The sequence below is a fragment of the Haplochromis burtoni genome, unplaced genomic scaffold (genome assembly GCF_018398535.1).
Source record: "Haplochromis burtoni strain Fernald_Lab_line unplaced genomic scaffold, NCSU_Asbu1 Contig_34, whole genome shotgun sequence".
Lineage (NCBI taxonomy): Eukaryota > Metazoa > Chordata > Actinopteri > Cichliformes > Cichlidae > Haplochromis > Haplochromis burtoni.
This window is the reverse complement of record NW_024582395.1, coordinates 225,340-240,560: the sequence shown is the minus strand read 5'-3', so window position 1 is coordinate 240,560 and position 15,221 is coordinate 225,340. Positions and strand designations below refer to the sequence as shown.

The following is a 15,221-nucleotide window of genomic DNA, read 5'->3' as shown; positions in this document are numbered from 1 at the left end:
TTGAGTAATTTCACAGGGACTGCCGGGAAACCTCCAGCAGCCACTTGAATTTGGCTGGGGAATACATATGTCTAATCGCTTAGTAAATAATATATTTGCAATCTAGTAAAGCTAACAATATTTCATCATTGCAGTAAAAGAAAATGAATGCTGCGTGCTATCCAGTAAATGTTGAGATTTGTGAATACATTGTAGACCCAGCTCCGTGCATTGTGTCCAGCTACATTAACTAGCCTTTGTGCTGGGTTTTAGGGAGTGCCTGACTAATGGCCTGGAGGGAAAAGATTAGTTCAGGGTGCTTAGAACTGATCTCAGCCCTCCAACAGCTTCAAATGGATGCTCATTGCAACTGTCAAACCACAGGAGAGTGAAAAAATGGTGTATAGCATATGTAAGATATAAGCTTACATATGCTATACACCATTGGGCAGGTTTTAGACATTTTAGTCCCTATTTCACCGAGATATTTTTCAAATTTAAAGCCAACCATATTCACAAATTTTACAATAGGTACTCAGCATTATAAGTTGCTTGACATAGCATTACTCTCAGTTGCTCAGTAAACCTAGCTTGGATTGTATACAGCAGACTCTTATTACCTCTTAGTAGATGGCGCAGTAAACTGAAAAATGTCTGCTCTTCAGTCCCAAAGGCTCACTTGCTTGGCAACACACAGTGCAGTAATGCCCACACACAGTGTAAACAGGGAAACAGGAAACACACTGGAAAATAGTTACATCACACTTCCCCCACAGCACACAAAAGCACACGGACACACTCATACGCACAAACTCCAAAAGTCTGCAGGTTTACTTCAGCCAAACATACTTTTTTTTGGAAGTGTCAGACACGAGTGTTTCCCTCCCTGTTAACATGCTTTCAGGATCTTGTAATGCAGGATATGTAAATGCTGTCACACTAATGAGATATATTTGTGATACAAGCTGTTAGCCTTGCTTTTAGCTTGTCGTCAGTTCATGCGGTGAATTTTTTGAAAAGGTTTTATTAATTCAGTGCTGTTTGTAGGTGGAAATGGTCAGGCAACATCCACTTCAGACAGATGAATGACAAGAGAATTACAAATTACCTCTGATCAGACGGCTAGTATAAATACAAAGGATAGTGCAGTGAGTTAATGCTGCCTTGTAATGCAGATAAGTGTTGGGTTTTTTTAATCAAAAGCTATCCGCACGGTTTGATGGCTTTGAAAGTATAAAATCATTTCTGCAGAAAAAGCTTTGTCAGGCATGTGTGCGTACTGTACTGTAGATAAGTCTGATTAAACACTGCAATCTGCAGCAGTGCAACAGGAACCTCTTCTGTTCAAAACATCCTCTCCTGGCTTCAGCATAGGAAGATTTGGAAGCCTGCATTCACTGATGGTTGCTGAATGTGGTCCTCCTCCAAGTACCTAAACATCCATGACTTTTTGTGCTGTTCCTGGAAAACCTTCATCTCTTTCCTTGGACTACATGTAGCAAGCTTAGAAAGTTGGGAGGCCTTAAAAAAAACCACCAAAAAAATAAAACAGATGGTCCACTTTTTCCGGGCTGTAAATTAATTTTGCTGCACAATCGTGTTGGTTCTGCTGCTCTAATATTTGAATACACTGTGGCATTAGGCTGTGTTGTTTGCTGATCCCAGCAAACAATGGTTTTCATCAATATAATATTGCAATATCAATATAATATTGCAGCATTAGACTGACTTTAAAAGATAAAAAAAAAAATCATTTTGCTTACAGTGAATACAAATGTCTTTTATATCAGTTAGTAAGCTAGCTAACAATGAGGGATCACAGGTCGGTGTGCATTCTGATCCGTGGGGTAATAGTTGCTATAAACAATTTCAAGGTAAAACAGTTAAGGGGTGGTTGGTGTTAGAAGTGATGGGATTTAACTGGCTGTAGCTTCGTATTCAGTGTGCACACACGATCACTGACAGTCAAGGTAATGTGTAATGGTAATTCTTTCATGTTTTGTATTAAATTCTCTCCTTTTTACACTGTCTTGCTATTTTCTGACTCCCCAACTACTACTGCCAGTAAAAGGATTACTGATGACATGCATGATTACGTTACAGTGGATGAATACTTTGAGCACAATCATGCTCCTAAATGTAGACAGTTTAGGAGTAGACAAAACTGTAATATTATTACAATTCCACTCGTCTTTCCAGTGACATTGCATGGCCATGCCGTCGCTATATACAGTATGTAATTGGCAGTAACAGCACAGCTTCATCAAGAAAATAATACTTTCAATCCAGGATGTAGTCTGTCCAGCACTTGAACGTTGCCACAGGATGAGAGTGAGGTGAGGTAGAGTGATTCACACGATATGAACTCTGAATGACCTGTTCTGGCTGAAAAGCTCCTGCACTTCAAGAAGCCTGCATTCAACGTGTATAACATTATGATGTTTTTTCTTTTTAAATCTACAATAAGCAGATATAAGGCTCAGTCTGAGTGAATTAATTTTGCACTCCTGGTAGCTGTACTCATATTTCCATAATGTTTGAAGCTGTTAAATTTCCTTTTTTGTCATCATCTTTTTTTCTGTGTTAGCTACTGTAGTACAAACAATTTTGGGTCAGTGTTATTTCAGTTCAGTAGTTCTTAATGTTTATCAAAAGAAACATGAACATATTAGGTATAAAGTGCAGATAGTGATTACTGGTTTTAATTAACAAGTGTCTAGAAATGCCTATTTGTGCAACTTTAGAGGTTACCTGAGTAATCAATGAGTGCACCAGCTTGAAGGAAGGTGTCTGACTGATGGATGCATACAAATACAAATATATACATTACCAAGCATACATTCCTCCACTTTCTCACAGTATTATAGGATTATAAGAACACTATTATGTTTCTTGGTTTCTGTATGCCGCTTTTGCTGGCATGTGATTTTTTTTAAATGATATTTTATTCTGATTTTGTATTATAAGTAAACTATCATATTTTTTTGTTAATCAAACTTGGTTTCTCCATAAGCTAACTTTTTCTTACAGCTTCTTCCAGTGATGTAACTGGTAGCCTGTAAAGCTGTGCTTTCAAACTAGTTTCCCCATCACTGCATACATACTGAAAGTACACTTAAGAATGCATTAAGCCTCAGAAAAAATAGAGCTGTTGATTTTAGAAAGCTGTCAGAGGACCTTGTCACGTTTGAATTGCTCACTGATTTATGAGAAAAGGGCCTTCCTTCGACTGGTCACTGAAAAATATACCCACTGGTTTCCGTGACAACAGGGAGCTCACCTGGAAATGAACTCTTCATGCCAACAGTGCTGAGGCAGTGCTGTGTTTCCAAGGATGTTGAAAGGCTTTGTGATCAAACGCCCTCTTGCTTTCTTACCGTTTGTGGAAATATTGCTCTTCTGTTTCACTGTTGCTTTGCTCGACCTGATTTGAGCTTTGATTGCTTGTCTTGTATTTTCTGGAGTATGCAACCTAAATTTCAGCACTCATTTATACTCACTTTTGGACTGTAACTCGGCAGAGTAGGTGGCACCTTGGTGGAGGTCATATTTTCCCATCTGTCAGTTTGTAAGCAGGATTACACAAAAACCACCTGACTGATTTTGATTAGATTTGATGGAGAGGTAGAGCAAAGGCTGGGCAAAGGAGGAACCAAGATCATTTTGACCTGGGTCACTTTTGTTTTTGTTTGTCTCTTTGTTTGTTTGTCTGTCTGTTTATTTGTTTGTTTTGGGGGGGGGGGGGTCAGAACAGATTTGAGAGACTGAGGAAGACTTGCAAATAATTGCCATCTAACAGTTAAATCCCTGTCCTGCTTTAACTATGTCAATGTTTGCGGAGGAATTTCTGAATTTCTGTTTAAAATCTATGAAGTTGTGGCTGTAATCTGAGTGTAAATACATGTGAATTTGTGACTATTAATCTTTATTATCACAATTAGATTGCATGGGCCAGCTAACTTGCCCCATTCAATTACAAACTAATAGCAGACTGACTCAGTTTTATTGCCATTTTATCCACGGCTTGACACAGCAAAGCTGCTTTGAGGATGACAGCTGACTGCGAGTGGGCATTTAAATGGAAAAAGGATCCAAATTCATTGCAAGAATTTTGTTCAAGCCATAGTCTTCAACCACTGCTTTCCTTTCCTTCTTTATCTAACAAATGATTTATTTTATATAAAAGGTGGAAAAGGTTCTCTGTCAAGGAGGAGAAAATAGTTGTTTATTTGGCTTAGATCACAATAGAAATGTTATCGTGTGTGTGTTACAGCGCCGAGCTGTCACTGGACTTGAAAAACACTGCTAGACTCCAACCTCATTGTGCTCTGGCATATTGAATAAGCTGGAAATAAGGAGCTAATTTTAGAATCCAATGTACCTTGATGTTTGACTAAAGAAATAATGGCCATCATGCCACAGCGTCTCTTAATTACTTCTGTTGTGGGTTTGATTAAGGCGCCGCGGTGCCGTGTCGTCTCTCAGGAATGAAATGTGTGTTGATATCTCGGTGTGCTGGCCCTTATGTGCTGGTGTGCATTTATGTGTATGCAGTTGTCTTCATGTTGCAGTGGGGGGTAAAATTGATTTGAGAGCCAGAACTACTTAATCTTCTTTTAAAATTGGTATTTGACAGGAAGCTTATCTCACATGCCAGAGAGGAGGATGTGGAGGTCTGAGGGGAAAGGGAGGGGGGAGGGGGGAATGGAAGGAAGAAAATGAAAGTGCGATTGGTGTCTTTTGCATCAGTGGCCTTCTTCTGCATTGGCTTCTTTGTTTAGACTCTAACTTGTTTCTGCTGCGTAAAGCAAGGGGCTTGCAATCTGTGTTTCTTTTTTTTTTTCTTCTTGTATGCAGAGGGACACACAATATATCGAAGCCAGATGTCTTAAAGCAGTATTCATCCATATTAAAAGTCCATCCAAGAAGCACACATAGTTTTTCTTCCTCTTCTGAAAGAAGTATATTGTGGTTTAGTGTGAGAGAAATCTGATTTCTCAAGCTGTTAAAATGAATTTCACTCTCCTGGTGTTTGGGCTGACACGCAGAGATTGAACAAGGGCTCTACTGGAATTTTGCTATGAAAGAACCAAAGGTGCTCTTTGCCTCTCGTGAATGTTTCCAACAGAGGTTATAAGGTACGTCCAACTGGGAGAAGACCTGGTACTCATTGAATACGGTTTGCAGACTCCCACGGGAGAGGCTGATGGATATAGCTGAGGAAAAGGATGTCTGCATTGTTTAGCCTACTTCGGCTGCATCTCGGGCTCTCAGACTGCCCCGCTGGATTTGAAAAATGAAGGTGTTGGCTTGCAGCTTTGTTTGATGGGAGCAATTAAAGCTGTAAAGTAATTAACCATTTAAAAGTTAAACTTTTTTTTTTTAAGTAATCCCCCCTAAAGCTTAAAAGTTATTGCAAATACTCTGAATTATCTTTAATACTTGAATGCAAATCCTTCACAGTCAGTGATTGCGTGGGAGTCTGGAACACCAAATGCTGAGTTTGCTGCACTGTGATGCTTGGCGAAGCCTTTAATGCACTTGCCTTCAGTTTAGTGAAAAGCATACTTGATGAGACTTTTTATAACATTTAATGTTTTGCCTTAGGAAGCGAATGCTCTGCTTTCATGGTATGTTTTAAGTGACTCTCGGTCAGCACTGGAGTGGCCCATCCTGACAGTTTTGCAACAAAATCTGAGCAGAAAGTTCTACATGCTTCAGAATTCATGCTTTCAATCAGCAATCATATCATCAATAGACCCAGTTAGTTGCCAGCAATAAAAGCCACAGAGAACCATTGCTTTCCTGAGGTAACACAGTGGTGTCGTTCATTGCCTCACAGTAAGAAGGTTCTGGGTTTGAATCCACCATCTGCCCGGTAGTTTCTCCCCTTGTCGTGTGGTGTGGGTTCGTCTGGTGTACTCTTACTTTCCCCCACAGATCAAAGAAATCCAGAGAGTGGTATTAGATGATTTTAAAATTCCCCATAGGTGTGAATGTGTGTGCAAATTGTGTCTGTCTCTGTGTTAGCCTTGCGACAGACTATTGACATGTACAGGGTGTACCTAAGCCCCCGTCACCCTGAATCGGATAGGTGGATGGATTGTTTCTTCACTTTCCGGTACAAGTTAATTGTGGTTTCATTGCAGCTAATTTAGCTCTTTATTTTAGCCGTGCGTTGCATACTGAAGGAAACCTTCTCAACAGTAGATATTCATAAGGTACGTATTTGATTGTAGATGCTGATAATAACACACCTACCTTGTCAAAAGTGTTCCTTACTCTGCGTTGTTTTTTTTTTTCACCCGGGAAGGCAGTTTAGTTTTCTTCTGTGGTCTCACAGGCCTTTTTTGGGTTGCTGAGCTGGCCAGTGCAAGCCCTCTTTTTAACAATGCCCCAGGCTGTTGATATGGCACCTCCTAAAGTTTCTATCCAGGGCTGCATATAAAACAAAATAGGCACCCGCTAAAGAGATTTTGGTCTTTCCTCAAACAAAAATTGCCATTAGTGTGACAAAATTGTTTTGTGGGGTTTCATTTACTTGCGCATAAAAAACACTTTTGCTCTTCAAATATCCAGAAATAACAGGAAAACACATAGACCGCTGTTAGGTAAGATGACACCGACTCTTTGTCTTAAATGTATAAAGATTTATGTGTGTAGTAACCTCCCAAAGGCCCATTTTAGCTTGGCAAAAAAAACAAACCAAACAAAACCCTGCTGTCTTTCTGTGAGGTGTTACAGTACTCAAGCCTAAGCAGAGACATAAATAAGAAAACCTCATCCATTTATCTTTAAGAGATGGTGAAGTAAGTGATGAAAGATCCACCATATATTACAAAGTTGATTTTTAGCGTGCATCAGCACATTAACTTCCAGAGGCCCTTTTCTTAGATTGCTGATGAACATGTTTACGTGTGATTCAGCAACTAGCATTTGATCTTGAGCCAAGTAATGCGATGCAAGACGTGCAACTGCTGTCACATCCTCCTGTTGCATTAAAAATCTTCACCTTTGTGATCACAAAAACACTCTAACATCCGTAACACTACAGTCTAAATGAGTGCACTGGAACAGAAATCTAAAAAAAAAAAAATGTATGAAATTTGAAAGTGATGCAGAGCTTGTTTAAGATTTAATGTTTGAATATTATCATAGAGGGCTTAAATTTTCATTTTGTACAACCTTATTTAGAATCTTGGCATTCGGAGGCTGATTCCACATGAGGAGAGGAAGCCTGCATTATTCATTTAGATGGAAAAGACCGTAACAAGATGCAAGAGTAACTTGATGATCGTGACGATGATATCTTTATTGTCTGCTGGGAGGAATTCATTTCACGTGACAGACTGTTACTCAACGTATAACGCTGCAAAACAAACAACCATACAACTGCACATGAACAGACCTTCGTAGCCCAACCGTACAAGTAAATCATAAATATAATGGAAACCTAATGTATACTGACAGGCAGAGTATCCTCGGCATAATTCCTATAAGGCTTCAGCTCCATGTACAGCCTTAAGCAGCTTGTGTTTTCCTTTTGGAATATATGCTAGGTCATTCATGCCGTGAATCCCTTCCTAATTAGTCAAGTCTAAGTAAAATTGTAGACGTCACCTTGCTTAGAGATGCTGGCAGCATTCCTACTTTAATTCATTTTCGTTGCTCAGTATTGGGAGTGAAAACAAGGCAAGAAGCTACGCAGATGAGCAATGCAAGGTCATTAATGTTTCTCTATCATCTATAATTTGTTGCCCTGTCTGGCTGTTTGTTCCTGTCCCCTGAAATTATTCACAAAATCTCTGCCTTCAGAATGTTTCTAGAGGAAAGGGAAGACAACAGCTTTCGCTTTGCGTACGGTTTATAATAGGGCTGCATGACTGGGAGGCAAAATGATCATCATGATTGTTTTGATCATCATTGAGATCACAATTACTTGTCATAATTATTTATTGATTTTAGTGGCAAAAAATGTTTTTCTTGCATCATGATTTTTGCTGCATATCTGCCTTTAAACTAGTGTTACTCAGCCTCAGAATGTGGCACATGCTGATTTAAATATGATGGAGTCATGCTCATTTAGAGATGAAAATTAATTTAATTGTGCAACATTAGTATGAATTATAGTATATAAATCTAATGCACAACTGCCTTAAACCTGCATTCTTTCTGTTTGCCAGCAGGGGGCGACTCACCAAACTGCAAAAAGAAGCTAATTTGTGTAGAAGTCTATGGGAAATAACCCTTTAATTAATTTATGAACTCAGTAACCACTTTGCTGATGAAGTGATGATCATGGAGTATGATAAAGTAACGTATTAACTGGCATTTATTGTCTGTTTATAAATAACATATGATGAAGTCCATTCCATAAATTGTTGTGGGGACGTACATAAACAGGCTCTTGGGTTCATTCGACTTTGTTTATGACTGATGAATTTTAGAGTTTGACTTTGCAAAAGTGTCTCTAGAAAATACTGGTGGGCTACAAGGTCAAGCTATTCCTCAGGTTAATTATTTCCGACAGCTCAGCAACAGTGTTGTTTTTACATGAAAATAACTTTGGTATAGACTTTGCAAACCTTTTCTATGTGCAGCTAGGAGCGTACAAGAAACAAGTAAAGCATTGGAGAAAATCTCCAAAATGTGATATTGGTAATTTTTCCTTTGTTCGGCCATTCTTGCTTCTTATTCGGTGCACGTACATGCACGTAATTCCTGCTTCAGTTTCACCACCGAGAGATAATTTGAAAAACAGCAGAGCGAGATCAATGATTTGAACTGAACTAAAGGCATTTGTTATGATGACCAGGCCTAAGAACTCCACTTTAACTCTAATCCATTACATTGATCGCTAAATCACACATATTTTCTCTATTCTTTCCAAAATTTAGCAGCAAGTGCTCAGACTAAGTCTAATGTGTATTTACTGATAGTGCATGCAGGGCTTGTACGGTGCAGTTATATATTGCGAGTGGGTGGCTGAGCAGACAGTATTTGTTGATAAACTGAATGTGCAACCAATGCATGCATTTGTTTTTTAAGTGTGCTTTTTTCTCCTCTGCCTGCGTACTTTATGTAATGCATGTGTACAAGCCTGCCTCCCCATGAGGGGATCCACAATACTTGCTCAGGGTGGGAAAGCAGCTATCGGTGGGTTCCCAATTTTAGACCGAGACATGAGGAATAAGCTGCTATGATTAATTAGAGCTCTGTTATTTCTGTTTATTGTGGAGCTTAAGTTCTTAAGTGTTGCTCAGAGGTGATGCCTCAAAATTGAAGACCTTCTTTTTCCTCTCTCTTTTTTGCCTTTATACCACCCTCACCTTCCTTTATAGTCCTGATTATTCTTCCTCTTGAGCTTAAGAAAAGAGAGGGAAAAGACACGATAACAGGGTTTTAATCCACACTACAACATGGAGACAATGCTTTGCAGTTTGTGGAAAAGCGGCATGTGGCCCTCGTACTATTTGCGTCACTGCTTTCTTGCTTGGTGCTTTCATTTTGGAATTGCCCATAAAAAAGCAAGTATTTTCTGGGGAGAGGATGCTTGTGCTCGTATCCTATTACCGGTTGATTTTTCTCTTTCATTATCCATTCACTCTCACACAAGTGCTCACAGAACACAGATACACATGTACAGAATTACACTTGAAAAGACATGCAAATCTCTCTACAAATCCTTCATGAAAGGTGCAAACATGCACTTCCAGTGCAACTAGGCACATACAAAGCTAAGAATCTTCACGCTGTCCTACATGCACACATGCACGCAGTCTCGTATCTTGGGCTAGTGATTAAAAAGCATCATTATCTCCCTATGGCCGTAATGAGAAGCACACACCTGTTTTCCACAGCTGTTCCCAATCACAAGCTGTCGCCCTTCACTCTAGGACCAGAAGCTCTGGAGGTGATGACTACGCAATGTCATAAATCACCTGCTGAGAATCCAGTCACCACGGAAACATGCCTCATTAGAATCTGCTAACTGAAGAGAGTTGTCCTTTACCCCTTCACTCACAGTCCTGGAGCAGAATGGGCTTTAGTCACTGTAGCTTTCAGCCTACCCTTTGGCACTGGCTCCATGCAGGACATGTATAGCATGAGCTCACGGTGTGTGCAGTCAAAGGCACCGGTGATGCCTGGTTTCATGAGTCATGGGGCTTTTGCTGAGGTTACATACGGGCTGAAGGATAGCTGATATGAAATACATCATATCCTCCCTTTTCTCCCAGTACAGTCAAGTGTGCACATCCATTTGTAGAAAATAAAGGGCTTTGGATTGATGATTCTACATATTTCCAAGTTATATCTTTTAGTTCAAGTAATGTGCAGTCAGGTCTGGGCTGCCATACTAAGAAATGAGTCTGAAAGTATGTGTATTCTTTAAAGCCTGGTGTCTTTGCTGCCTGCAAACCTTCTGCCTCTCCATAAATGTCACCAATGACAATTTGCGAATGGATAGTGTTATATCTCCAGCAGGTTCTCCCTTTAAAAGGCTCTTCTTTGTCCCTTGAGCAAGACTTTTCAAAGATGTTCCTGAATAATGACTGATAGAGTAGAATGAGATGGTTATGCAAGAGCCGTCAATGTTACGTTTATGTCTTTCTCAAATTGTCGGTGGAATAAATCACGCATGCTTTAAGGACAAAAAAAAAAGTCTAGGTGGTAGGTGGTTCCTTTCTGAAAGGAAAGCAAGTTTTCATTTTATCAACAGTAAGAATATTTCTAATGTTCTTGAATATTCAGTAAATAAGGATTTAAAAATTTCCTTGAGGCTCTTTCTCACTGTCTTGAATGATGCATAGTGACATTTTAAGTGTTTATCAGTAGTTTGGGATATAAATTTGATTTCAATGGCTGGAAGAAGAAAGCCGGTTTTCATTTGCCATCCTGCCTGTGTGTCTGGCCTTTTCATTTAAGACGCTGCTTACTGTCATATCTGTGGATCTAGATTTCGTTCTGTGTTGCAGTTTGCCTCATTTCTTCTGAGCATAACTCTGCAAGAAACATTTTAGTTTCATTTCCTTTGAGTCTGCCTTTTTGATTGTTACACCAGCCATTCACTTTGGTTGGTGTGCCTCTTCTAGATGTTTGACATTTCAATTTAAACGTGCTACAAATCTTTTTGGCCAAGAGGGAAGATAGACAGAAAAATGCAGGGAAGGAAGACGTGTGGGGGATGGGAGTTGATGGATGGAAATCAAAAGGCCCACTGGTGGGTTGTAGTCTTGTCAGTATGAACGAATATTGACTTTGATAATAATACTGTGTTTTATTGTTAATTAAGCACTGAGGTAGTAATTAAAAAAAAAAAAAAGCTTTAAAACCTCAAATTTTTAAAGATAGTGCCCCTTCCGATATTAATGTGAAAGCTTTTACAGTATAAACAGTATAAATGCAGTCTGACAGCTGCAGGACATAAACACATTTATATGATTCTATAACATATATTTTAATATTGCTCTGCAGTACTGCAATGCAGCAGTAGTGACTTTACCTATACTAAAAAGTCATCCTTTATGTGGATGCTGCTTGCTCATTGTTTCAGTTTAGTGTTTCTCTTGTGTCACAGTTTTTAAAACTGATCCAAGTTTTGCTCCAGGTATCTAATAAAAGAAAAATGTAGTGATGATTAGTACTGTCATGATACTAGAATTTCAAAGAGACAAAATAGATTGATAACATTTGCTTTCTAGCGACCACATTATTAGCTGCTACCTTGCTGATAACTTAATAGACAGCTAATATGAGTAAATGGTGTGTCTGATATCCAGGTGCGGGTGTTGTTTCTGCATCCTTTGCCATAATAATGTTAGTCCAGGATAAACTATGTGACTGGCCAAATTTAGGCTACTCATGTTGGTTTGCTAGTGATAGTTTTTAATAACATTAGCTTGCTAATTAGAAGTTAATGTCTTGGCTAATGCTAACTGAATGCTTAGCCAATGTCCCTGGACAGTTGCAATGTTGATCCTGGACCAATGTGATTATGATGACGTAGAAACAATGCCAACACAAGGATATCAGATCGTGCGGCTGCTAGTTAAACAGCTAACGTCAATGTGCACATGAACCAGGTTAATGTTTATGCCAACTGTGAGGTTGAAATACTTAAGTGTTGTTGAAACACTTAAGTTTTACTGACCTTTTAAAATTCAACAGCTGAACAATCATGTTGTTGGGATGTCATAGCTTTGAAATGTGGGTTCAAAAAATGCCAATATAATAAATATATTATCAAGTTAGGTTTGATATTAGCCAAATTTAGGTTACTGTTGTTGGTTTGCTAGTGATACTTTTTAGCATTAGCTAACATCTTGGCTAATGCTAACTGAAGACTCTGACTATGTCATAGATCCGTTGTAATGCTAATCTAACCAGGTTACTATGATAGTGTAAGAACAAAACCAACCAGAGATGTCAAAATGTGGAGTTGCTAATAGTTAAATGGCTAACATTAATCCACACATGAGCCAAGGTTTATATTAACTGTTTATGTTAACTGCTCCTGTTGTTGGAACAAGAGCTTGACTGACCTTTTGAAATTAATCATAAAAACTGGTGTGTCTAAAAATTTACTATTATGCTCGTTATATTCACCCTGGCGAATAGTGTCGCCTGACAAAAGTGACCGCACACAAATGGCATTCAGTCAGTCTTGCACCTCTTGACTTTTTATAATCTTTTGTGTTGTGCTGTTGCTGACGCAGCCAGGTGGAAGGCACAAGTGTATGATTGTGTGTGTGTGTGTGTGTGTATGTGAGTGTGTCTGTGTGTTTTAACCACCATTTTAATGGTATAGTACTAGTATAATTTATTAGTTAAAATTTTCATTTTCTCAAATTTTTATTTTGTTTAAGTATTCTTTCATCTCTGTTATCCAAAGGGCAGGCTGCTCTCCCCCAGTTTCCTAAACTACATTAGTTTACTAGTGATATGTGGTTCTTGCAGTGGCCTTCTTTTTCTCAGCATCTATGACATCGCTATAATTATACAGGCATTTTAATCAGTTCTGGACACAGATAACAAAGGGGGGCAGGTATGGGAAGTTGAATATGGGAGGCTCGACACAGATCAGTTTCTTGCATTGGGATGGAGAAAGATAAGGAGAGAGCAGCTTTTTCATCACTGCAGTGTATTGATATACAATCCCAGCCTTTCTCATTTCTCCAGCTTGTGTGTATGTGAGTGAAAAGAAGCAGGTGGAGTAACATACAATATACCCTGCTACCTGTTTAAGCACAAATTACAACTCAGGGCAGTCAACAGATTATCCTGATAACTATTATTCTTTTGTTTCCCCACCTTCTCTCTCCCCTTCTGTCTCCCTTCTGTTTTGGTTCTCTTTTTTAGGTAAGTGACAAAACAGCATGGATTATATGTGAACATAAGATGCCTCAAAAGGTAATGTAGCTGTTTGTTTTTTTCTGTTTTGTGATGTGAATACATTTTTTATTATAGTTAAAAACTGAAAAACAACCCAATTAAAACACCTTCACCATCAAATTACTGCTACTTCTAGTGCATTAAGCACTAATCCCTAACACGATGATAATAACGCAAAGGGAATCTTTCTGGGAGGAACATCAGCAGCTTCATTCTGTTTTTATGTTCATTACTAATTGTTAGTTTGCCAGTGTGTGTAATGGGCCTATCATGAGCAGTGTGCATCTGCACTCCCTTCACCTAATGGCGGTGGTGTGTTTTGCTGCTAATCTGTTTATCTAATCAGATGCTGAGGTTAGGGGGTCTATCTCATTAACTTGCAGGATATTGATTTCCTGCGTTTAGGGCAAAGCGCTCTACAGCAGCCTGCTTCTACATTCCCAGATGGGAGGAATGCAGGTTCCTCAAGCTCATCAGTTGATCTCACCTATGCGTGTGTGTGTGTGTGTGCCCGCATTTAAAAATAGCTACCAAAGCAGCGTGATTGCTACAAAAGCAAATTGTATTTTTAAAGACAATGTGAAAAAGATCTAACACAAAGATGGGCTTGAAAATGAACACTGTTTCATAAACATCGGTAAGAAAGCGCGTCAAAATATTCATCTATTTTGAAATGTATCAACGCTTGAAACTGCCTCCCTGAGCCTGGTTCTGCAGAGATTTCTTCCTGTTAAAAGTGAGTTTTTCCTTTCCACTGTCACCAAGCGTTTGAGCCCCCAAAGAGGGTCATGTGATTGTTGGTGTTTTCTCTGTGTTTTTGTAGGGTCTTTACCTTTAGGGCTGTTCGATACGACGATGTATGACGATATGAAAACATCTATCGTTTCATATTATACGCTTACTTATACATAAGGGCTGAAAATAAACCTTAGACTCAAACGTTAGAACAGGCTTTTCCCGCAGCACGCTGTGTAATAAATACTCACAGAGAAAATGGCGGCCATTACTACTTGTGTCTAAAAAGGTGTAGCTTCATGCATCGGTCAAAACACTCGACTCCAGGTACACGATGCTCAGCTGAAAACATTTCACACAAGTCGAGTTGCCCGAGATTCACAGAATTTACAGAAAATTTACTATTTTGCAATATATATCGTTATTGGGATAAGAAAGCCCTATTTACCTTACAACAGAAAGTGACTTGAGATGACTACAGTAGTGATTTTGTGCTATATAAATAAATTGCATTGAAAGAATAAATTAAGTAGATAGTAGGTTTGCTGATTGCAAAATTTCCTGCTTTATAGATCTTAGAAAAAAAAAGGTTAGCCCCATCAGTCATCTATTCCTGTCTAGGCTCAAAATCTGACATTTAGCAGCTGAGCTGCACTTGATAAATCTCACCATTTATTATCAGTCAGACTGCATGCAGAGGTATGAAGCAGCTGTAATGGCTGGGAAAAGCCAAAATATCAGTTAGGGACCCCATATAAGAAGAGTGGGTGGATATAAGGCTACTTATTATTTTATTGGCTCATGGCTGCTGTACCCTGTGGTCTCTTAATAGTACATGGATTGAACTGATTGTAAATATTGTATTTCTGCTCCTCTGCTGCTAGGCAGTGTTATAGTAAGTGTATTGTCACTCCTGCTGTCGTGAGCTAGATTGTGATAAATGTGTGGGTGTGGCTTCTCTTGCATAGAGCACATCGGTGTGAATATGTGCCATTTACTGCACTGAGAGGGGTTTGTGAGTGTGTGTGTGCGTGTGTGTGTGTGTATGTGAGGGCAATGCGTCATTCTGCAACTCGCAGAAGCCCAGGAGCTACCCTATGGTAGCTCCCATGCTG

General features: G+C 39.1%; 1 protein-coding gene across 2 annotated transcripts in view; it reads left to right on the top strand.

Annotated features, from left to right (window-relative positions):
- Nucleotides 1-14,673, top strand: part of LOC102310201 (cAMP-specific 3',5'-cyclic phosphodiesterase 4D) — a 138,727-nt gene extending 124,054 nt beyond the window's left edge. For both annotated transcript variants that reach the window (XM_014332569.2, XM_042219486.1), the window contains one exon: nt 13,339-14,673. In XM_014332569.2, the coding sequence (XP_014188055.2) occupies nt 13,339-13,342 (4 nt within the window). In that variant the 3' untranslated portion in view covers nt 13,343-14,673. The remainder of the gene's footprint in view (nt 1-13,338) is intronic.
- The last annotated feature ends 548 nt before the right edge of the window (nt 14,674-15,221 follow it).